Raw genomic sequence first — 23,872 nt, 5'->3', positions numbered from 1 at the left:
AGCCAACACATGTGAAGGCCCTACATCAGTGATGGTGAACTTTTTAGAGATGGAATGCCTGACCCCACCCCCAGACCAAGTGCTGTGCCATCCACCCCCCTCGCCACCGAGTGCCAGACATGTCCTGTTCCTCCTCTTACCCCACACAGGGGAAAGAGAAAGAGCTCCCATTGGCTGCTGGGCAGAGGGGTGGGGGTGTTAAAAATGTCCTCAGGCATGGTGGAGAGGGGGAGGGGAGCAGCTCTGCCCAAGTCCTTCTGCCTTTCTTGTAATGAACTCTTGGGAAGGGTGTGACCACAGAGAGCATTCCGTGTGCCATCTTTGGCACCTGTGCCATAGGCTCGCCATCGCTGCTCTACAGTATGCCAGACAAAAGGAAAAGGCTCTCCTTGGTGAGTTCCTCTTCTAATGGGGGAGACAGCACGCCTGTGTGGATGGAGATGCTTTTTTTTAACCCTTAACTTCTGTGTATCGGCTCCTTGGTGGAAGAGTGGTCAGGGTGGGCAGTGGGGTTCCAGTGACTTGCCCAGGGTCACACAGCTGGGAAGTGTCTGAGGCCAGATTTGAACCCAGGACCTCCCATCTCTAGGCCTGACTCTCCATCCACTGAGCTACTCAGCTGCCCCTTGGAGATGCTTTAGCAGCTTGAAGCCACTGAGGTTTGGGAAACTGTGTCAGGGGCTAGATCAGTGGTTCCCAAACTTTTTTGGCCTCCCGCCCCCTTTCCAGAAAAAATGTTCCTTAGCCCCCTGGAAATGAATTTCTTAAAATTTTAATAGCAATTAATAGGAAAGATAAATGCACCTGTGGCCGTCACCGCCTCCCTGGATTGCTGCAGCACCCACCAGGGGGTGGTAGCGCCCACTTTGGGAATCACTGGGCTATATGGATGTGCTGAGTAAATCAAAGGAGATCCAGGGTGAGAAAGGAGAGGGCTCTGGGGATCTGGAAAGGCTTGGTGGAGATGCCACTGGAGCTACTTCCCATGGCCATGAGGGATGTCAAGAGGCAGAGGGAGGAGGAAGTGCATCCAGGAATGCTGTACACTAAACACCAAAGACAACTCGCTCCTGCTGCCATAGTAGCTCCTTGAGGAGCCATTTTGAGCTCTCCATCCAGGCTTCAGTGGGGCCATGAACTCGTGGGCGTGTTTTTAAGATTTTGACAACCTTCCATTTAGCTAGTTTCCTTGGTAATCCTATGGATTTTGTTTTATGCATCTAAAAACTCTGAGTGGGAGGAGGCGTCCTTAGGCCTCACTAGATTGCCACTTCAGAATTAAGGTTAAGAACCTTTGCTCCAGGCCGAGCTAAGCAGGGCTGACACCCTCCAGGGGCTCTCCTGGGGCGAGGAGAGCAGAGGTCCTAAGCTGGAGTGAAAGCTGTTAGGCTGTTACCAGAACACTTCATCCCTTCCGCTAAATAAAAATCAGCAGGTTAATGCTGTAACTGAGGTGGGGGGGCCAGAGCTCTGTCCTAGGGTGCTACATTGTAGGGGGTACTGACAGCACCTGGAGGCAGAAACATCTGAGCAGAGCAAGAATAATTTTGTAATGGGCAATTTCCAGATGGTGAGCTTTGTAAATTCCTCCTGAAAACTAGGTAGCACCCCAGAAGGGTTCTCTTCCCTCCCACCTTTCTGGAAATGAAATAGCCTCCTCGTGTCCCAGGGTTCTACGGCACCAAGGCCTTATGTCAAGATCCAGGGTCTGTTTCTCACCTCAGCTTAATGTGGGAAAAAGGTCTTAGCTTAAGGAGAAGCTGGCAGGTAATAGAAATGAGAATTTCAGTGAAGAGAAAGGAAGGAGTTTGGGGAAAGGAATCTCAAAAGGGCCATTTGGTAGAGGAGTGAGGAAACTCAAGAGAAGGGCATTATGGGTCAGAGGCCGAAGAAATCTAGGTTTAAATGCTCACTCTTGTCTGCTGCTTGAGGTTTTGCTCCAGTGGGCAGTGGGTGAGTCTCCCTGTGCAGGGGGCCCTCAAGGGTGGCCACAGCATGAGCCCTGAGAGAATCTACTGTCGAGTCTGTGCCCCCTTGGAAATGAGGAACATGACGTGGACATGGGCTTGTGGAGATGAAGGAGTCATGAAGAAAAGTCAGGGCATACAAATACAAGTTTATTCTTTCCAAAGCAGAATTAGAGAGAAGAAACAGTGCCACACAGAGTAAGAACCAAAGTAAGCCATTCTGCCCCAGCCCCAAACTTCTTCATCAACCCTCGGCCCTCCTCAGGGCAGAGGAAGGCCATGTGCTCCTGCTGCTGCCATGGCCAGTTTGTGGGGCCAAAGGAAGTGAAAATATTCCCTCGTCCTGGGGGCAGGGGCCCATGTGGGCTTGGCCCAGGGTCAGAGCAGCCACCCCAAGGAGGGAAGGCTCCTCAACCCCAGGTGTGGCCCCTTCCTCCCTGGGACCTTGGCGGGATCCTAGCCTGAAGAGCCCCAGAACCGGGCCTCTACCCTTCAGAACGTTGTCTTGGTGGCCCCACCCACAGCACCCAGGACATGGCTGGAGGCTGCCTACCATCCTGGGGGTGGGGGGTGAAGGTGGTGATGAGGGGATGTCTCCAACTCTTAGCCCGAGGCAGGTAAGAAACAGAGGCAGGCAGGGCCTCTCCCCCTCCCTGTGTGGCAGATCCACTTCTCCACTGGTCATCCCCAAACTTATCACAGCAAACACCCTCTGTCCATCCGAACTTAGCATTGTCACCTTTTAACTGCAGCTACAGCTGATTTGGGCCACTCGTTCCCCTTGTAGCCCTGTGAACCCCACCAATGAGAAGACCTTCTCTGGGCTCCTAGCAACACCCCCCCCCCCCGCAACCACTGGTATACATGACAAGAAATTCAACAGCATCAAACCCAACGCACAAGATGCTTTGACAACATACAGCACATTTCAAGGATTCCAAGGGCTCATTCACCCCCAGTGCCTGTCTCGGGGACGACCACCGAGGCTCGGTGATCCCCGATCAGGGAAAAGTCCACACTCTGCTTCACCCTTACCTCCACTTCAGTCCACACACCTGCTACAGCCAGGTCCCTCTCCGTGCCTGCCATCCAGGCTCATTGGTAGAGGTGGGCAGCTGGGTTCTCGGGCCTAGGGGGTCCTTTCTGAGTGTTCCTGGTGAGAAACTACTCTGGGACATCTGCTTGGAGGGGCCCAGACATCCCAACAACCAGCAAGCAAACTCCCCATTTCTATCCGAGAGCTCCTTGTGAGGCTCACCCTGTCTGATCTCCCTGGCGCTGGGCTCTGGCCCCTTCCTACCATTCTTGCCCCATCTATTTGCAGCTGGTGTAGAGCCTCCCTGGCCTCGTGCTATGACCCTGTGCCAGGAGGCCAAGGCCAGGGCAACTGACGGCGCCAGACAAATCTGGGGTGGCCACCGGGCTTCCCATTTCATTACAGCAGAAGTAAACAGATAGCCAGCAACCTGCTGCTTCCCAGTGGGGTGACATCACTCACTTCAGCTGTCTTACGGCTACCCCAGGGAGAAGTCTGCCATGGGTTCCTTTAGGAGGCCACGCAAGGCCTTGGAAAGAGAAGGAGCTGAAGGATAAACCAGGTTGCCTTGCCCAGGAACTGGGAGGGGAGGAGGGAGAATAGAAACAGAGTCCGTAGTCACCAGAGCTATGAGACCTTTGTTCCCTCTCTGGGATCTGGGCCAGGGCAGAGCTTTGATTTGGTCTAACCTAGGCTTGAGGAGTCCAGGGCAGTAGAGCACCCTGGCCCAGCCCCTGGGGGTGGCCGAGGAACTCTGTGGCCACAGGCTCAGGAGGCTGGTCCCAGAGGGGCCTGCAGCAAACCTTCTGGAAACAGTCCCGCTAAGGGAACAGCTTGGGGTCTAGTCATCCAGGCACTTCTCCCCACCCAGCCAAAGGCCGGGGCTGACAAAGAGCAAGGCAGAACATGAATACTTCACGAGGTATTAGAATTTAATGTGTGATGAGTGGGGCCGGGAGAATACGGATGCACAGAAGAGCTATCCCACTATGGAGCTAGACTAGACAAATGCAATGGATTCCAGGGCTCTCTTCGAAAGCTCCTTCCAGTATAAGGCTGATGAAGGCAGCTCTGGCTTGGGTCAGAGGCCCAGAGCCTCTTGCCTACTCGGGCCTGCTTCCGGTGCCCATGGAGGTTGCTATTCAGTGTTAGAAGAGAATCAAACAAGGCTTTGCAAAAGGGGAAGCCCTTCTGGCATCTCCAGATGCTCTGGAGAAGCAATCAGAGCCCTGATGGCACAGCCAGAATCTCTGCTGGGCTGTGTGCATCTGGGCAGCCACCTGTCTCACCCTGGGGGCAAGGGAGGGAAGGAACCTCAGGGAGGTGCTGGGCCCAGGGAAGGCCCTGGGAGCACTGCTCTATGGCCTTCCTGAAACGACTTCTTTCTCCAAGAGCCAGGACCCAGAGGATGGCATGGGGGGCACCTTTCTGACCATCCCTCTAAGGAAGTGGCAGGGACAAAGCTCCTTCTGAGGCCTGGCTTGATGCTGTCACCCCTGATCCCACAGGGGAAACCACTGGGCAAACCTCCAGGACCTGTGGGGGCCAGAAGAAGGCAAGCGGCACCCTCCCTCCCCCAAGCAGGTTTCCCAGGGCATTGCTGGCCAATGGCCCAGGAGCCTGTGGCCTTGAGGAAATGGAAAGATGGGCAGGGGGTGGGGAATCTATGCTAGTGGAGTTGCCATTTTTCCAAATGTGGCCCAAATGTTAAGTGGCGTTAGGAGCCAGCGAGAATCAAAGCTCCATTCCCAAAGCAGAAGGAAGCCCCAGTTTTAGAGTGCCCAGAAGGAGCACGTGGCCCCAGCATGGCACCAAGAGTTAGTGGAACAAGGGAGGCTAGTCTGAAAGCCTGGCTAGGACACCATCCTGCCAACTGAGGGGAGGCCAGGGTGCGGGTCAGAAGGAGGGAGCGGAGGAAGGAAGGAGTTCCAGGCAGCAGAGCATCAATGCTGAGTGGCACTCTGCCCCAAACTCTCTGGGGAAGAGGGAGGGTCATGCTCACATGGATCCTGAGCTGGGCCAGAGGGCAGGATCCCTGGGGCAGGGCTGCCTACCTCCTGTGGTTTAGAGAGAGGGTGGGGAACAGAACAGGCACTGCTTGTATTCCTCAAGTAGCCAGCTTCCCTGGGACAGTGCCACAATGTGTGGAGAGGGAGCAGGGTGCTGGCTTGAGGGTTGGCAGGTCTCTGCTAGCTCCCCTCAGCTTTGATTTTCTCCCTGGCCTGGCCACCCCCCCCTCCACCCCCTGCCATTTAGCTCCTTCCATCTCAAGTCCCTGTTGCTGCCTGAAGCTTGTTAACACTGAGGGGCTGAGTGAATGAGAAGGGCCAGTGGTGACAGGATGGGCCTGGTTGGGGCAGGGACAGGGGGTCTGGCCAGAGCCGGGGTAGGGATCCAGAGTACGGGATGCACATTGGGATGCATCAGGAAGCCAGTAGAGTGTTGGCGGGCACATCTGGGCTTCGGACATTAGGGAAGGCGTGGCGGAGCTTCTCCATGATGTCCTCCAAGCACAGGCTGACATCCTGACTCTTCTGCCCCACATCATCTAGGGTGGAGAGGGGAGGCAAGGAAGGGGGCATGGAGGAGGAGGCCTGGCCCTGGAGGAGGGACCAGGCCCAGCAAAGAAGGGGGAGCTCACCTGCGGCCTCAGTGTCTGGGGTGGTGTGCTCCTTCTCCCGGGAATGACTGCCCTCTGACTGCTGCGGAGAAGAGGCCAGTGAGGAGCCCCCAGAGCCATTGCCTTCTGATTCAGGGGGTGGCTACAAAGAGAAAGGAAGAGGTGACGCTCTTGCCCCTTAGTGCTGGGGATCCAGGGGGCACTGTCACTAGCTGGCAATCTCTACCATCTCCCTTGGGAGGCATTCTAGCATCGGGCCTAACCACTCTTCCGATTTCAGCGACAATCGTTCATTTGGCTGGCACTTATGAAGCACCCACTATGTGCAGACACGCATTGGGTCTGATGCTGGAGATACAAAGATAAGAATGAAATAGCCTCGACCTGACCTTCGAGGAGCTTACAATCTACTGCATTATTCTGAAGCAGATTCTTTCTGGCCTTTGTTTTAGAAACAGAGAACTCCCATCCCCCACACCCCGCCAGCCAATTCTTGGAGGAGACATTGAGTCTCATGGGACGGAATGACAGAAGCCCTAGGCCCATCCAAAGTATCTGGAAGGCAGAGCCGTTTCTAGGCATTTGTGGTTACTGGGCGATGGGCCTCCATCACAAGGTGGATCATATGGAACATGAGGGGTGCAGTCAGGCTATGAGCCATGCCAGCTGAAATGGCAGCAGAGGGCGGCTGTTTCTGAAGGGTTCTCTGCCTGCCGGGCCTGGGCCCAGGGCTGCCCGTCCAGGTACCCTCACCTGCAGGAGCAGCTCCCTGAGGCGCAACAGCTGTGACTCCAGCTGCCTATTGTGGTCTTCCAGAATCTGCATGCGGGTCTCCAGGCGGCTCTTGTGCTGCCGGAGGAGCCTGGCTTCCGCCAAGAGCTCCTCATTGCGGGGATCCTGGGCCACCTCAGGGGGCCCCTCAGCAGCCTCCTCATGCTGCCACTTTAGACGTCGTAGCTCTCCTTGGAGGATCCTGCCAGAGACATGGGGCCTAAGAGCCGAGGCCAAAGCAGGGTTCTTGGCCCAGGCGCCACCCAGGCCAGGCTGGGAGGCCCGCCATGGAGAGGAGTTGGAGTCAGGCTTGGTCAAGGTACAGGATGCCCTTGCTTCTTGCCGATCACATTTGCACATCTAGAACATGCAGTGATCCTTTCCCCCAACCTCAGTGGAATAAGCACACATTGTACAGAACGGATGCCTCCTGGCTTGCCAGCACTGCTTTTAGACTACAAACACTGCACAGAAATCCAGTAAGCCATTTGGAGGGTGACTTAAGCCCTTCCCTTGCCCTGCCCCCAACCCCCATCCATCCTCCAGGAGCCCGAGCCTCAGAGTTTGGTCAGCAGGGAAAGGGAGACTCCCCCTGGCAGAGCAGCCCCGCTGGCACCCATGCTATCTGCTAGGCCCAGGGGAGGCTGGCTTTGGGCCTGCTCTCGTCCCGGCCCCATCCCCAATAATCGACATGTTGCCGTGTACAGCCTCACTCCCATTGTCTTCCCAGTTCTCTTTCCAGAGCCCAGATGCTCATCCTCTCCTAGATGTCTAGTTTCCAGGGGAAGCAGGGTAGGCCTCACTGCTGCCCCTCAGCCCAGATCCAGACCCATGCACACACCCACCGGTTCTCATCCTCCAGGTGAGCCAGAATCTTCTCCAGCTCCCCCTTGTCATCGGCAATCATGGTGTTCTGGGCTTGCTGTCCAAAGGTAGGCTCCCGGTCTGTAATGGGACTCGAGTGCCTCAGCAAGTACTGATCTTCATCTCTGCCATGGGATACGGGAGAAGAGGACGAAGAGGAAGGTATCACCTGCTGGGCAGGAAACCCCCTGACAGAGGGCTCCTGGCTTTCAGTTTCCCTGAGGGGCTCATGGGGGCCATGACTCTAGTTACACAGAGAGAAGAGGGCCATACATCCAGGCTTTGTCAGGGGAGGTGTAGGAAGCCTAGGGCTGGGAAAAGACTTGGCTCTTGGGACTCCAAGTTCCCTTGGATTCTCTTTGCACTTTACTCAATGGCTGTGAGCAAGACACTTCCTCTTCCTGTGCCTCAGTTTCCCTCCGGAAGGTGGCTGTAATACTTGGGTTTTAGTCTAAGTCAGACTGGCCCTGGGACCCAAGACTGCTTTGCCTCATGGGCTTTCTCTGGGCAGGAGAGTATCCTTGCTGTAGAACATTGCTGCCAATATTTGATACCCCTCGGGCTGGCAGGTGGGACACTAGGATCTTTGGGAGAAATGTTCTAAGATCGGTCATTTCCATTCCATTGAAGGAGGATATTCCCTCCCTTCTCCAGAAGGGCATGGGAGAGCAGAAGCTTGGAGTAGGAGGCTACTGGGGCCACAGGCAGAAAGCAGCTGGGGGCAGGAAGAATGACAGCCGTGGGAAGGTCTCCATCTTGCCATGATTAGTGACATCTACTTTCCTCCCTTGACATCATACCTTAAAAGGGAGATCCCTTTCCCACAGTCCCCATCTAATTTCCCAGGGCCAAGGCCTGCCTTGGCCAACTGTGAAGGCACGAAGCCCCTAGGAAATGCTGTCCTGGTCCCACGGGGACTCACATGCTGTCATCAGGGGACAGGCTGTCATTGAAGAAGGAGCAGTTCTGACTTTCCATCTCAGCGAGCCTGGGGATAGAAGAATAGAAAGAGAAGTAAGGCACGAGATGGAGCCTGTCTTCTCCCAAGAGCATAGCTTTCCCAACAGAACCAGCAGCTTTCCAGGCCTAGGATTCCATGCTTCCCTTGGCCATTTGATCTCAGTTTACCCAGGGATGAGTCCTAGTATTTTCTCACTAGGCCTTACCCCCTCGTTCTGGACAAAGCTCTCCTGAGTCATGGAGTGAGCCAGGGGATGGGCCTGGCTACATCACTCTCCCTCGTTCCCCTGTGCATTCTGCTTCCTTTGCCCTCCCCAATCCTGGGCTGGTGGTGCCCACCCTGGTACCTGCTGGCAAAGTGTTCGATGCGGGAATGTGTATCAGAGTGTGGTAACATCGGGGAGGAGGCAGGCCTAGGAGAAGGCAGCCAGAGGTCAGCATCTGGATGCCTCTTACTTTACCCCACCCCTGGCCCCAGACCACTTCCTTCCCATGGCCAGTCCCCTCCCAGCATTCTCCCTGATTCAGTAGAGTGGGGCCCATCTGGCCCTGGGGGTCAGGAAGGCCATGCTGCCTTGGCTCCAGGGACCCCCAGGGCTCAGGAAGCAAGGCACTCACGGCTCACTGTAGTCAGCCTCCAGTACAGACTGCACGGGCAGATATCCTCTCTGAGGGTGTTTGCTGAAATACTGCTTGGAGCGAAATTTGTTTTTCAGGGTGGTAGCAAAATCCCTCACGTTCTCACTTGAAGTCGTCTGGAGAGAGACAGAGCTGAGAGCCCACCTACCACCACTGTCCCCGCCACCGCCACCGCCCCCATCAGGGCCTCAGTGCAGCCAATAAGGGACCGAGGGCTTATGGAGAGCATTCAGTAGCCCAGGGCTGCACATATGTGGAGGGATCGAGCCAAGTTCTCCCAAACTCCTACATGTCTTGGAAAGCCCCAGGCTGTCTGGGCTGAGGACTGAAAGCACAATTTAACTGTGCATTTGCTAAGGCTCTGTGTCGGGGGTGACTGAAAGGAGAGGAAGGTCCAGAGAGGAAGGTCTAAAGAGGCAACTCTACCAACAGGAGCCTGACAGCTCCAGGAGAGGAAGCCAGTGGCTCCAGGCCAAGCATGCTCTGAGGGGGGCTTGAAGGAACTACGTTAGGAGACAGAGACAGACCCTCCAGGGAAGAAGGACTCTCAGTTCTGTCGCTTCTGTTCGCCCTCTGCTTTGGAAAGGAAAGAACAGAACAGAAATGACTAATGGCGAGTTGATCCCCAAGCTGGGCGAGGGGGACAAGAGTAAGGGAGGACCCAGCTGTCCTTGACGAATCATCTGACGCACATGAACTCCATTGTTAGGGCCCGTAAGAAGGGGAAGAAGATGAGATGGCTGACCCCATTGGCAGCTACATTTGGAGGGTCACAGAGAAAACCAGAGGGAGGTACCACAAGGGCATGATGGGTTGTCTTGATTTTTTAAAAAGAGAGAAGAATGGAATCTATAAACTTTGGGCCAGGGAGCTTGCTGGGAAACTAACTTCTAGACCAGGCCATGGCAGAGATGATTAGTGAGCAGCTAGAAAAGAAAGTGCCAAGTGCCAAGTGCTGACATGGCTTCCCCAAGAACAGGTTGGGGGGCAGCTGGGTAGCTCAGTGGATTGAGAGCCAGGCCTAGAGACAGGAGATCCTGGGTTCAAATCCGGCCTCAGACACTTCCCAGCTGGGTGACCCTGGGCAAGTCACTTGACCCCCATTGCCCACCCTTACCACTCTTCCACCAAGGAGCCAATACACAGAAGTTAAGGGTTTAAAAAGGAAAGAAAGAAAGAAAGAAAGAAAGAAAAAAGAACAGGTTGGGCTATGCTGGCTTTATGGTTTTTCATGATAGAGCTCCTAAATGAGTAAAGGGAATGTTGTAGATCGAGTTTACCTAAAATTCTGGAGAACTTTTGACAAAGTAGAGAAGATGAAAAGGTATGAACTAGATCAGTGATTCCCAAAGTGGGCGCCACCGCCCCCTGGTGGGTGCTTCAGCAATCCAGGGTAGCGGTGATGGCCACAGGTGCATTTATCTGTCCTATTAATTGCTATTAAAATGTTTAAAAATTCATTTCCAGGGGGCTAAGGAATATTTTTTCTGGAAAGGGGGCAGCAGGCCAAAAAAGTTTGGGAACCGCCGAACTAGATAATAATCCACTTGGTTGGGTTCAGAACTGGTAGGACGGCTAGACTCAAAGCACAGGAATTAATGGTTTGGTGCCATCTCAGCAGGAGGTCTCCAGTAGAGGACCCCAAGGCTCTGTACTTAGGCTCACACTATTTAACCCTTTCTGTCAACAGCTTGGCTAAATATGCTCACCGGCCACACAGAGGACACTGAGCTTAGGCAAGCTAGCGAACATAGTGGATGCAAAGATACTGGTGTGGTTGGCCATTTCTCCAGTTCATTTTACAGATGAGCAAACAGAGGCAAACAGCTAGGAAGTGTTTGAGGCCAGATTTGAGCCCACAAAGATGAAACTTCCTGACTACAGGCTCAGCACTCTATCCACTATAGCATCACCTAGCTGCCCTATAGAGTGCCTCGGGCTGAATCTAATAAAAGTCAATAGTGATCAATGAAAATTCTTGCACTCGAGCCCAACAAAACTTCCCGGACAGGTTAGACAGCAGCTTGTCTGGAAAGGACGTGGGGTTTAGTAAAAGAGGAGGCAGCCCCCAAAGTGGCTGTGAGCCTGTGCTCTGCCTCTGGCCTGGCCCGTCTCACCAAGCACACTTGGAGCGTGTGCTCGGCTCTGAGCACCACGGCTTGCAATGGACCCTGATACCCTGGAGAGGCTCCAGGGGACAGCAGCTGCTGGGCCGGGGAAGGATCTCTGGTCTGCATCGTGTGTGGATGACTTGGCCAGATGGGCTGCTTAGCCGGAGGGAGCAAAGACTCCAGAGGGACATGCTAGTGGTGGGAAAGATGGATCAGTCTTGTTCTTCCCACTTGGCCTCAGAGGGTGCAAGCAGGAGCAGCCATGAGGAGAGGCTGCAGGCGGGAGAAATGTCTTAGTCCTGAAAGCTGCCCCAGGGGGAAGTGGGCCACCTTGGGGAGGAGGAGAAAGAGCCTCTCGGTGCAGTGTGGGTGGCTACCTGGCCGGGATGTTGGGGGGGGGGGCGATTCTTTTTCAGGTAAAGGTTGGACTAAATGGCTGCTAAGGTCCTCCTTTCAACTCCTAAACTCTGCAGTTCAGAGAATACATAGGAGAAGAAAGGCATGAAGAAGCCTGAGGGAAAAGGGCAGCTCTGTGTGTGTGTGCGTGTGTGTGCACACGTGCATGTGTGCGCGTGTGCATGACTCAGAGTGTGGGGAGAAGCAACTGTATGCCCAGAATAGAGAGAAGCTCATTGAAATTCTGTAGCCAGGCACCAGAGGCAATGCCAAGTCTGGGATATGAAGAGTTTCAGCCTGAAACCAAATGGGCCCTGGGGCCCACACAGCCAGGAAAGCCTAAAAGGGACCGAGCTGCCCCCAAGGCCCAGTCAAGCTGAATTCATCCTGAAACAGGCCCTAGAGGTAGTTGGCACCTAAATATCTCTGACTCTGAACACTGGGCACTCTGGGGAAGGGTCCAAGGGGGAAGAACTGGGGTGCCTCTAGTGGGGAAGTCTCCCAACTGATGGTAGTTGGCTACCCAAGAGCCACAGGGCTCCCCTCCTTACCGGCGTGTAATATTCCATGATGGGATAGTGTAGCTTGTTCCCTTTACTGGCCCTGCCTGTTAGGAAGCAGGTCTGGCAGATGTCTACGTTGAACTGTTTAAGACTGCGGTACCTTGGGGAAGACGAGAGGGATAAGAGGGGTCTAATGAATCCACGTGTGCCCGCTTGGGAGGGGTGCCAGGAGAAGTACACCGAGACCTGCCCAACCTGTTCCTAAAGGTATGGAGGAGCCAAGGCTTCCATTCAATTCAATGTGGATTTCCCAAGTGCCTGCTATACGCGCTGGCCACTGGACTAGGTGTTGGGGACACAGAGATAAAAGTGAGACTGCCTGCCTGCCTGCCTGCCTGCCTGCCCTCACAACGCGCACAGTCTGACTTCCATTGCAAATTCTCTTGCAACAGAACATCCCTGCCAACCCAAAGGTAGCAATGGGGAGGACATGTGGAAAAGAGCCTTGGCCCAGCATGTGCTAGCTAAAACACGAGATGAAGACAGCCTTTGAGCTCTGCCTTATCATTAAGGGGCCCATTCATGAGAGATTCTTCTCTCTCATTGAGAGTCTATTTGCTTTAGGGAGCAGCTGGGTAGCTCAATGGATGGAGAGTCAGGCCTAGAGACGGGAGGTCCTAGGTTCAAATCCAGCCTCAGACACTTCCCAGCTGTGCCACCCTGGGCAAGTCACTTAACCCCCATTGCCTAGCTCTTACCATTCTTCTGCCTTGGAACCAATACACAGGATTGACTCCAAGACGGAAGGTGAGGGGTTTAAAAAAAGTGTCTACTTGCTTAGCCCCACACAAGCTCCTTGAGGGCAGGGACTGCTTCATCTTTGTCTACATGCCTAGCATAATGTTGGCACATGATAAGTGCTCTAATACATGCCGATTTAGTAAAACAGAGCAAGCCGGCCAGTTCCTCAGGCTTCTCTGGCAGGGCGTGCAGACCTGGGAGTGCCCAAACCTATTCCCACTTTGTGAGGGGCAGGGGGTAGGGTGTGCCAACCAGGGTACCTGTCATATCCTGGGCCCAGTTCCAACCTCTGTCTGGCTCTGAGACCTGGCTGAAGAATGGCTAGAAATAATTCTGGGCTAGGCCTCAGGCTACCTGGCTTCCAATTCTGCCTCGGATATTTACTGGCAGCAAACCCTAATCCCAGTTTTCTCAAATGTATATGGGGATACCACCGTCACCCCTATCAATGCCACTGCATGGTTGTGAGGCTGGACTTAGTTGAGGTATGTTAAAATTGTAGATGGCACTGGGCCTGGCACTGGGCCTGGCACTGGGCCTGGCACAGCAGCAGTGCTCCTACCTGAAACCTTTGATGGGGCACTGTCTGCAGATGGAGCACTTTGTCTGGTGCTTCACCTGCTCCGCAATGGTGACACGGTGCAGCACGGCCAGCCACACCATGGACTGTGGCTCCAGGTTGGCCCACTCCAAAAACTGGGCAGCTTCAATGACTGGCTTCCCAGTGCTCTGGGGAGAGATTTTCAGAAGCCACAGGAAGAGCTGAGGCCCAAGGTAAGCCTGGAGTCTTGCCCAAGACTTGTAACTTTGGGAGCCTTTCTAGTAAATACCTTCCCCCTGTAGCCTCCCCAGGGCTGACCTTTCTCTGGCTGAGCTGACGCCCTCCCTGACTCCAAACCCCAAGAGCCTCAAGGATGCTCTGTTCAGCAATGCTGTCCCACCTTAAGCAAGCCCTCCTCTCGCTCTGTACTCACGAAACGGAAGCAGCTTCGGACGCTGGGCTCCACGTTGCTCCCTCCAAAGGCCGCCACTTCCCCTAGCTGGCGGGGCACCTGGATGGCCTCATGTAGCAGTACCCCGAGGTGGCGCTGGTCACACTGGCTGCCAGAGGTGGCCACCTGGCTGAAGAGGTCTGAGGATGGCCACCGAGGAGGAAAGAGCAAAACATGCACACAGACTGCAGAGAGCCTTGGACCCCTCTAAGGTGGGGTCCTAGGCTTGGGCAGCACAAAAGGTGCCCAAAGATCCCCTTTTTAAAACCGGTTCAGTTGGGGGTTGGGTGGTGTGAGGAGATACCTCAGGGAGAGGCCTCGAAGTCTAGGATACTGAGATGGAGGGAAGAGGACAAAGAAAAACTAGGGTTACCGCCAGGCTGCTGCCCAGGAAAGAAGCTTAGCACGGCTGGATTTAGCTCAACTGCCCTAGTCTTGCTAACTAGAAGCTAAACTCATCTGTTTCTCCCTGCTGCAGCACCCCTCTCGATTTTGGCATCCTGGTACAAAGCTCTGTTCAGCTCAGCCTAGTTATGACCAGAGGCCCTGCGAGAATATCAGGGGCAGAGCCAGACATGGAGATGGCCAGAGAAAGGTGGAGAGACTGTGCGTGTGTGCGCGGATGTGCGTGTGTAACTAGAAGACAGACAGACACCCCCAGCCCCCGAACACACACGCACACCACTATAGTAAACCCTTAGGAAGCTAAAGGGATGCCTGACTCTTCCATCCCCTCTTTCTCCCAGTTGTTCCCGACTGTCCTTTCTAAGGGTCTTTGCAGTTTGGGTGAAGCCTGGAGAGTTGATGCCACTCCACGCTCATTGACGTTCACATCCTCAACCATGTAGGATCCAGTAGAGGAAGAGCTAAAGTCTTGCCTCCCTCCCTCATCCAAACTCTCAATCTGGGTCAAAACAGTAGTGCCCTGGGAAGCCAACTGGGCTCTGGGCCAGGGTCCTAGGGCACTGACTGAAGGAACTTCAAGAGTGGCTCCTGGTCTGTGGTGCTCTCCTGAGAGCTTGCAGCAAGTCTATAGGCCATGGCGGCTTTGCAGGACAGCTGTCGAAAGCAGCTGGGGGAACCAACCCTCAGTGTTTGCCCTCTGCCCACCACGCCCCCTTCCCGACTCTCATCATGGAACTCACACTGAAATTTCTCTTTCACTTCTGTTCCACACAAGCAGGCAATGCCAGTCTTAAAAGACAGGGCTCTCATCTTTCCACTGCGCCCACTGGGAGATGAAAGGGAAACAGGCTGAGTAATGGCATAGGCAGGACCCTGGGCACCCAGGAGGCCCTGGTCCTGCCTGGCTCCATTTCATTGGGAGCTGGTGGCCCCTTGGGTCCACAGAGGTTCATCCTGGCTTACCTATCAAATACATTGAGGAGCCAATTGAGACTCATGTCCACACAGAGTGGCACGTTGACCAAGATGCCCCTCTCCTCCTCCAGCCGCTCATACAGGGCTGTCAGGCAGTGGATGACTTCAACCACATCCATCACATGCTCACTGGGCTGCAGCTCATGCTCATTGAAGATCTCCAAAGCCGTGTTCAAGGTGACCAGGTCCACTGTGGGCCAGTATCGGGCCCCCAGGGAAAAGGCAAGGAGACAAAGATATAAACCAAGCATGAGCACAGCATGAAACAGCATGAAAACCATGCCTACTTGAAGCATGCCACACCCAAGCCCACCCTGAGGTCACAACTAATTACCTCCCTTACGCCCCAATCTCAGTCTTGCCTAGCTTGGTATCTTCTCCTAAGTCCGTGGAGTTAGGTGTAGCTGTGCTGAGCTCATTCTGCCATGCCTCGTTACCCTCAGGCTTGGCACCTGGCTGGCCAGCAGCCCGGGCAAACCTAGGGCCATCTAGCACTAGTGTTTCTCTTTACTCTCCCGCTATGGAACACTGGCAGGCTCCAGACCCACGCACCAAAGAGCATGAGTTTCTGGGGGGTCCCCCCCCAGGGGACCAAGAGGAAGTTGGCCCTAGGCGTGGCTTGGGTTCCAATTCCAAACCTCTCCCAGCCTCTGGCTGGGGCTCATGAACTGCCCGTCCCACTCCCATAAGCCAGTCAACTCTGACCAGAGCGGGTTGAAGTTAGTGGAAGGGGCTTGAGGGCTGCGAGGGAGGTGGGGCTGGAGACATACAGCGGAGGGCCTTCTGGACACGGCGGAGTTTCATGGCTGTCCGATAAGCTGAGAATTTGATGTTGTTCAGGTCAGCTGCCAAGAGAAAGAAGAAACCTCTCTGGGGCCAGAGGCAGGACAAACGGAGTTGAAATCATCATGGCTTAGGTGGGGACAAGGCCATTGTGAACAGGGCAGACTCTAGATCCCTAATTCTGAGAGTGGCGCACACTAATACAAAGATGGCCCCTGGGTTGGGTAGGAAGTCTGGTGTCCCTTGAGGGCTGACGTGGCATACCGAGGGCCCTCTCAGTGCACTGACATTCTTACCCAGCGTTTGGTACAACTCAGTCATCTTGGGATGGTCCCAGCATGTTGTCTGAGCCTGATGGCTACAAAACAGAAGGGCACAAGCATCATTCCCAACAGGCCCTGCCCATCCCGTCCCACCCCCATTCATACATGCATGCACACGAATACAGAAGGGGAGACTCGAAGAGGGTGAAAGCGGACAGCCAAGGACCTCACAGCCAGCACAGGGAGACAGAGGCTAGGTGGGTGGCTGCCTACTGCTTCTGCCTACAGCCCACATACACAAACACACTCACTCACTTGATGTAGTAGGGCACTTTATTGGGTGAAATTGCTCTTTCCCAAGGGACCTGGACGGAGGCTGGCAAGGGAAGAGAGAAAGGGAATGCAAACTGGCTCTGTTGCCCTTCAACCCCAGCACCCACGGCGACTGAACAGCCAGCTAGGGGGACCTCGGCAGAGCTGAAGAAGCAAAGGCATTAGACGCTCTCCCATGGGGGAAGGAGCTTCCCCTAACAGACCAAGGAGAGAAAGCAATACACTCCTGGCTGTCTTTTGGCAGCTGTGGGCCTATGTGGGCAGCCAGAGGAGCCCTGATGCTCCCGGCAGGCTAGCAGCCTTCCCTGGGGAGGCCCATTAGCACTAGGTTAGAGCACAGCCAATTCCTAACTGGGGGAATGAGAGAGCTCTCTGGAGCCCATGATGAGCAGTCCTGTCAGCACCCTTTAAGGATTTCACATGCTGCTCTATCTCTAGCCCTGGTCAATCCTACAAATCCCACAATCCTGTGTGAATGGTGGCACATTGGAGGAGCCACATCTTCTTGTTGTTCAAGTGCTAAGGGACACTAAGCAGAAGGGTCCCCCAATCAACCTGCAAAGCTTTTAGGACTTCTGAAGGTCCCTCTCCCTGAAGAGCTCCAACATCATTAAGGAGACAGAGATCTCTCCTGATTATGTGTCAGAACCTGAGGCTGGCCCAAGCAGAAATGGGCTATCTGGAGACTCAGTGACTGGGGCTTCTCCCCAGTTCAACCCTCCACCCTGAAGACTCCCCACATGACTAAGGGGGACTATTATGCTCCTGGGGTGGGCTAAAGCTTAGGGCTGCTCTTTTAAGCCACTCCCATCTTGGCTCACGCACTGGACAGGAAGTGCTGGGATCCTGGCCCAAAGTCCCGGTGGGCATCCTGGAGTTGCTTGAGTCGTTCATTAACTGAAGCCTGTGGGAAAAGTAAGCAAGAATGAAGTTGGGTCCAAAGTTCAAGAGAGTCTCAGAATCAGCTACTAACCTTGTCCTGGCCTGACCTCCCCTGAGCTCCTTATTCCCCCACTCAAGTCCCAAAACCAAGCCACAGTCACTCCTGAGCCCCAGCTCTGTTTTCCATATTAGGAGGGGCACCCTGATCTCACCCCACCCAGTTTCACTCATTCAGAACCACATCTCAGGGGTCCAGAGGCTTGTTCTTCCCCACCCAGATTGCTCTCCTAATCCCTGGGAGACAGACGGCCTTTCACTTAGTCCCCTTGGAGAGTCTGGGCTATGGGGCTTTCCCCATTCACCTCGGTACGACTTGATGCGGTGATGACAAACCTTTTTGAGACTGAGTGCCCAAACTGCAACCCTCACACTGCATGTGAGTCTCCCCTCCCCCACCTTACCCCAGATGGGAGGGAGGAAGTGCTCCCACTGGGCTTCTGGGCAGAGAGGTGGGTCATGTGAAAAATGTCTTCAGGCACGTGTGGAGAAGGGGAAGGGAGCAGCCCCCTCTGGCACACTTCAGTATGCATGCCATAGGTTTGCCAACACGGCCCTAATGCCTATACCTTCCTTCCCCACTTCAGCTCACTGCCAGGCCTCACTCCTACCTGCAGCTGTTTCCACCTCGTGTTGATTTGCTCCAGGGCTCGGGAGTTCTCCATGGAGAGGTGTACATCAGATATGGCCAGCTGGTGGGCGAGCTCATTCACCAACTTTACCCCTTCCTTCACTGGGGACAGTTCCTCTGTGAATAGCTACCAGGAAGAACAGATCTCATGCCCAACAGGGACAAGGGACACAGCAGTCACTCCCTTATCCTCTTTCCTCATTCAGTTGGTCCCTCATAAGGCCAGCCAAGGGAAGCAAACAAGCCCTCACCCACTACTCCGACCCTCCCCACTTCCACACCTCTAGAAACACTATCGGAGCCCAAATCTGTCTTCCTGTATCCAGTGATAGCCTCAGAGCCCAAAGTTAGCCCCCTATACTCGGTGATGCCCTAGGGCCCTGGTGGAGTCCAGACTAGCAATGATGTAGCAGGGTCAGGCTTAGGACCCCATGGCAAACAAACACCCATTGGACACAGGCCCCTTGTACCTTAATGGCCTGGATGTGCTCTGGCAAGGAGTCGATAAAGAGGTCCCCGATGGGCTCCCAGGTAGCCCGGATGCCCTCAGCCTGGGTCAGGGTGCTCCCCAGCTCCCCCATGGCTCCCTGGATCTCTAGTAGCTGTTCCAAGGTCCGCTCAATGTGACGATGCTGATCCACACAGCGGGCAGTCAATTTCTCCCACAGCTCACTGGCCACAGTCGCTTGCTTCCATACAAAGCGGCTGAGGTTTTGAATCTTCTGTTTGGGAGAAGCATCTGCCAAGGAAGGCCAAGGTTGCCAGCAAGAACCCCAGAAAGAGAGACAGATAAAGAAGGTGCCATGGCAGGGAGGAGCCAAAACAGGGAGCTGTCTCTCCTCATGGCAGGGTGTGGCTCAGTCAAAGCTATTTGGAGAGGCCCTGGGAATTTCAAAATGGGATTTTGCAGTGGGAAAACCCCTGACTCAGGAGGTCCTCTAAGAAACCTCCAGCTTCCTGCATTCAGTCCTGAACAGATGGGGCTGGGCCTAGAAGCAGCCCTTGGGACGCTACTACTGGGGTCAGCCCTGACCAGAGCTGTGTGCCCTTTCTCTCTCTCTGTTCTTTGTGTTATATTGAGGGAACAAATTAGTGTGTGTGTGTGTGTGTGTGTGTGTGTGCGCGCGTGTGCGTGTGTGTGTACCCACAAATGTTTCAAGGTCTCCTACTGAGCTGGCAGTAACTAGCGATGGTGGTTAGCCTCTAAGGACTTCGGCAAGAGCTAGATGTCACCTGTGCACCTTGATTCTAAGGGACCTGGGAGTAAGGATTCTCTGAGGCCAACCATCTGTCAGGGCCCTTCCCTAATCAGACCACACTACTGGGGGCCAGGCCTCTGAGGGCCAGGGGAGAAGTCAGAAGTCATCAGGATCATCCCAAAGGGCCTTAGGCAAGCTGCTGTTCCACTTTTTGGAAAAAACTGTTTATTCCCTCCTTCATTTGGGGTTGAAAACAGTCTTCCTTTTAAAGCTGGCCTTTGAGTGCCCCTTGACACGTAACATCACAGTGGGCCTTTCCAAGGGCATCGGCTTTATCGTCGTAGCAGCAGGGCAGTATGGGCCATGAGCTCTCTCGAGCGCTGGCCTCATAACCAGTCTCACCTTGGACACATGCTAGCTGTGGGATCCTGGGCACGACCCTTCACTTTCTCAGGGCCCCCAGACAATTCTAGAAGACCGTTGCAGAGAAGGTGCCGACCCATACTGGTATAAGGGGTTTCCTCACCCAGGAGTTGGCCATACCAAAGAAATCACAGAGCCAGTCCTTTCCCTGTGCTTCCAAGGAGACACCGAAGCCTGGAAGTGACTCATTTGTTCATTTAACAAACACTAAGAGGCTGAAACAGGCACTGGAGCAAGCATGAAGAGAAATAAGGCACAGTCTGCACCCCCTTCCCCAAGCTTAGACTTTAGGCACACAGATAAATGTCATCCAAATTAAATTAGAAGAGGACCCAGACATAAAGGGGTGGGCCTTGGAGTCAGGACACTGACTGGTTTGAAGTCCCGTCTCCTGGCAATGCAAGCACAGGTAGGTCATTTGCCCTCTGGATTCCCTGGGAAACACTCCAAGACTAGGGATTATAGCCTAGCTATGCAGTTACTCTGGTGGGAGGCATTTCCACACTGGGAGTTCTCCCTACACCAATGAAATCACAGGTCCCAACCAAAGAGAACTACACAAAAGTGCTTTGAGATCCAATGAGAGAGCAAACACTTCCACAGCTGGGGGAAACTATTTCCGCATCTGCCTGTTCTTGGGGTGGAGGGAATGGGGGGGGGTCTCTTGTACTCCCCAGTCTTGAATCTCCCCTACTATAACTTTTCCTCTCAGGACAGCTGACATTGGCATCAGTGTCTAGAAGGCAGGGGAGAAGGGCAATAAGAAATGCTAAGCAGGTGGAAGCAAGGAAGGCCACCCACCTTTGTTCTCACAGTGGGGTTCTTCCAGTTCTTCAAACGGGTGCTGGGATAGGAAGGCCTGAGCTGACTCAAGTACTGAGTAGATATAGGGGCCCCGGGACTTGACCTCTTCCATAAAAGCCTGTAATGGATAGGAAGAGTGAGTCCCCAGGGCTCCCAAAGGCCTGCTTCCTAGATCCACGGGGCTATCAAAGGCCACCCTTAAACTGGGATTAGCACTCATTCCTCCCAAGAACCCTGCGAAGCAGCTCTCTCTGGAGACTCTAGTGCTCATATCTCTGAAGGCTTCTGATGAGCAGTAGTGTGGCAGCATTATCAGGCCACATACCGAGTGAGCAACATCGCCTAGTTGGCTTTGGGATCTTATTTCTTCCTGTAACAAGTGGGATGCAGGGAAGAGAGTAGGTAGGAAAGGCTGAAGGAACTGGGGCCCTTTGAAAGGGAGAAGGGCAAACCCAGAAGACCTTTGAGAGTTGTCTTCAAACAAAGGGACCAGGCTTCTTCTGCTTGGCCTTGGAGGGTCTTAGACATAGGAATGTGGGGGATTTCAGCTCCATATAAAGGACTCCCTAGCCATCAGAGCTGCCCAGGAATGGAAGGAAGCAGAGGTCTCTGAGCAGAGACTGGCTTCAGGAGATTTTATCAGGTGGCTGGAGGAGGCTGGCCTAGTGGTCCTCCCATGGCCTTTGGACTCAAAGGCTCTGGAATGCTGACCTACCGAGTGAGTCTCCTTTTCCTTCTGTACCAGGACCACGGCCCCCTGGAGTGGCAGCTGAGCAGACAACTCCTCATCTTTCTGACTGAGCCAGTCGATGATCTCTTGAAGAGGGGGCTGCAGCTTCCCACTGGGATCGGAGAAGGCCTCAAGTCGAGCCCTGCAGGCAGTAGGCCAGGACTATGAATGGCCAATAATTCACTTACCTGGTGGCTCCTCAAGGTACTTGGGAGGTTCCACTAACTCACCTGGATGACCTTGGCCTGAGGTGCTGCGGGGCATCCTGTCTCTGTGGAGGGAAACCTGAGCCAAGCTACAAGGAGGCCTAAGTTAAAGGGAGTCTATCTCAATAAGGAAAAACTTCCTCAGATAGCACGGCCTAGGGGAGAGAGACATGGCCTTGTGGACTTGGAGTTGTCTCATCTCCAGCATATGCTGGCAGTGTGACCTCTTAGGGCCCTGGGCCACTCACTCCCAAGACTAGAAGTTGCAAAGCGGGTGGTCTGGAGATTCCTTAATGGCAGTGGGGGGCGGGGGGACCCTATATCAGTGATATCACAAGTCTAGTCTGGGGCCTGTCCTTTCCTGATGATCAATTTCTCAAAAGTGGAATGGGTGTCCATAGCAAATAGTGAGTATTCCAAGCAGGCGAGGTCAGGAAAACTGTGCCTGTGCCATCTGCCCTCAGGAAAGAGACAGGGATAGGGCAGCTCCAGGGTGGGGCTAGAGAGTGAAATTTTAGCCAGTGTCAGCTGTAGCCATTGGGAGGAACCTCAGCCCGATAAAAAGCTAGAAGCTGAGGGCATAGGCCTGCCAAACCCCCTTCAAACAGAGGCCTAGAACTTGAGATCTGGCCAGTGGGGAGCAGCCCCAGGGCAGGGTGGGGAGAAAGGAAGTAAGGCACTGGTCTGGGCCAGCAAGAAAGAAAGCCGGGGAGACCCCACCAGAAAGAAGGTGAGGCAGAGGCAAGGGGCAGTTCTTTCTGCTGGGCACAGATTCAACAATCTGGAGGAGGAGACACAGGGATCACCCCCATTTTATGGCAGATGAGGTAGCTTCACGAGATGAAATGAATTTCCTGAGGTCACACAGAAGTGAGTGCATCTGAGACCAAATCCAGGTCCCTTATTGCCCAGACTGATGGTCCTTCCACCAGACCAGAGATGGCTGAGAAAAGTGGCAAAGGGAATGGAGAGAGGAAGGAGAGAGAGATTGTTGGGGTAGAGGTGGCCCAAGGACCCCTGGGAGTCAGAGGAATGGAAGGAAGTAGGCCCTGAGTTAAGGCTGGGAGGTCTGGAGCCATGTCGTGTCTGTTGGGCTTACCGGAGGTTGTGGGACTTCTTTTTGATTTCGTTCCAACACAGATTCATGGCTGGAGCATTCAGGGGCCCGATGGCACCATTTAGGACTTGTTGCCTCAGACAGGTCGGCCCTGTGCCATCCTGGGAAGCTGCAGCTGTGGCTCTAACCTGGACAGAGGCACAGATGCCAAGTGTGACTGGGGAGACACTGCCATGCCAAGGCTGTGCCCTGTGAGGCCACAAATCTGGAGGAAGGGTGAAGCGTAGGAGTCTAGAAGCCTCAGTCAGGGAGTCCCAAGGTTTGTGGCAGAAGGGCACATCTTCTAGTCTACCTGCCTCACTTTATAAAGAGAGATGAACAAAGACCTAATGGCATGAGGGTTAAATTCACAGAGGACCCAGGAGTTCTGTTCCCTGCCAGGATCTTACCCGTCTCTAGCAATCACTCATCACCTGGGTGGGCAGCAGAGGTCCCCAAAGCCCAGACTGCAGAAAAGCAATGCAGGGATGACACCTGGGATGTGTTTTTCTTTGGCATAAGGAATTGCGGGGGAAGCAATTCTCTCTCCCATTGCTGCCTGGCACCTGCTCTATGACTTTGGGCCTCAGAGGTGCCCAGGTTCTATATATTGGAGGCAGGACTTGATTCCAGGGTTTTGCATCCCTGCCAAGGTGGTTAAATGTGTTGCAGATGCCCAGGCTTCGACTCTCCCGGGGAGCTCTGGAACAGCTTTCCCTCCTCTCCTCTTACTCCCTCTGAACAAGACAGCACTGTAATAGCCATTCTCCTGGGCGGCATCTTTGTCCCCATCTCTGAGGCCCCTGAGACAGGGTGGCAACCAAAAAGACGCAAACACTCGACTCAACTGGGGAATCCTGAAGGTCCACCCACCTCTTGAGCACTAGCCGAACCTCAAGGGTAGCCCAGAAAGGACCAGGGAAGGAAAGAGAATTCAGTTGCAGCCTAGACGACACCTTTTCCCCTGCCCTCGCCTTTCTTCCCCGCACTTGAAGGGACCCTACCTGTGTTGGGAAGGGGCTCCTCAGTGGGCTTGGTCAGCAGCAGCAGCTCCATGGGCCCAGGCATTAATGTTCTCACCCTGCTTGCTGCCTGGGCACTGCCTGGCAGATTCCTGACAGAGCACTGGCCTCAATCAAGGGAGGTGGATTTGCTCTCAGCAGGCGGGTGGGTTGGTGGGCTGGGAGGCGGGAGCAGTCAGCCACTGTCACCCTGTTTACTGACCCCCCAGGAATCTAGAGGGGGGCGGCTAGAGCAGGGCTTTCCCGGTGAATCATAGCTTTGTCCATGTGGAATTTCTGTTCTCTCTGTCTCTGTGTCTCTCTCTGTGTCTCTGTCACTTGCGCTCTCTCTCTCTCTCTCTCTCTCTCTCTCTCTCTCTCTCTCTCTCTCTCTCTCTCTCTCTCTCTGTCTCTGTCTCTCTCT

The 23,872-nt window shown here is 54.2% G+C and overlaps 1 protein-coding gene across 2 annotated transcripts in view; it reads right to left on the bottom strand.

Moving 5' to 3' along the window:
- Positions 1–2,096: 2,096 nt before the first annotated feature.
- The window catches only part of DRP2 (dystrophin related protein 2), a 26,111-nt gene continuing 4,335 nt past the window's right edge, over positions 2,097–23,872 (bottom strand). Inside the window, exons 2-22 of one of the 2 annotated variants that reach the window (XM_044682551.1) lie at positions 22,451–22,589; positions 21,131–21,287; positions 20,413–20,533; positions 18,460–18,728; positions 17,970–18,116; positions 17,245–17,323; positions 16,402–16,462; positions 16,120–16,181; positions 15,811–15,885; positions 15,029–15,230; positions 14,806–14,891; positions 13,643–13,800; positions 13,231–13,397; positions 11,916–12,027; positions 8,837–8,973; positions 8,566–8,631; positions 8,181–8,246; positions 7,240–7,383; positions 6,377–6,596; positions 5,645–5,765; positions 2,097–5,551 (exon numbers count right to left, since the gene is read on the bottom strand). In XM_044682551.1, coding sequence (XP_044538486.1) covers positions 5,427–5,551; positions 5,645–5,765; positions 6,377–6,596; positions 7,240–7,383; positions 8,181–8,246; positions 8,566–8,631; positions 8,837–8,973; positions 11,916–12,027; positions 13,231–13,397; positions 13,643–13,800; positions 14,806–14,891; positions 15,029–15,230; positions 15,811–15,885; positions 16,120–16,181; positions 16,402–16,462; positions 17,245–17,323; positions 17,970–18,116; positions 18,460–18,728; positions 20,413–20,533; positions 21,131–21,287; positions 22,451–22,589 — 2,714 coding nt within the window. In that variant the 3' untranslated portion in view covers positions 2,097–5,426. Of the gene's footprint in view, positions 5,552–5,644; positions 5,766–6,376; positions 6,597–7,239; positions 7,384–8,180; positions 8,247–8,565; positions 8,632–8,836; positions 8,974–11,915; positions 12,028–13,230; positions 13,398–13,642; positions 13,801–14,805; positions 14,892–15,028; positions 15,231–15,810; positions 15,886–16,119; positions 16,182–16,401; positions 16,463–17,244; positions 17,324–17,969; positions 18,117–18,459; positions 18,729–20,412; positions 20,534–21,130; positions 21,288–22,450; positions 22,597–23,872 lie in introns of both variants that reach the window. The other variant, XM_044682552.1, reaches the window with a different exon arrangement.

Source organism: Gracilinanus agilis, chromosome X (assembly GCF_016433145.1).
Source record: "Gracilinanus agilis isolate LMUSP501 chromosome X, AgileGrace, whole genome shotgun sequence".
NCBI lineage: Eukaryota > Metazoa > Chordata > Mammalia > Didelphimorphia > Didelphidae > Gracilinanus > Gracilinanus agilis.
This window is presented reverse-complemented; position numbering and strand designations above follow the sequence as displayed.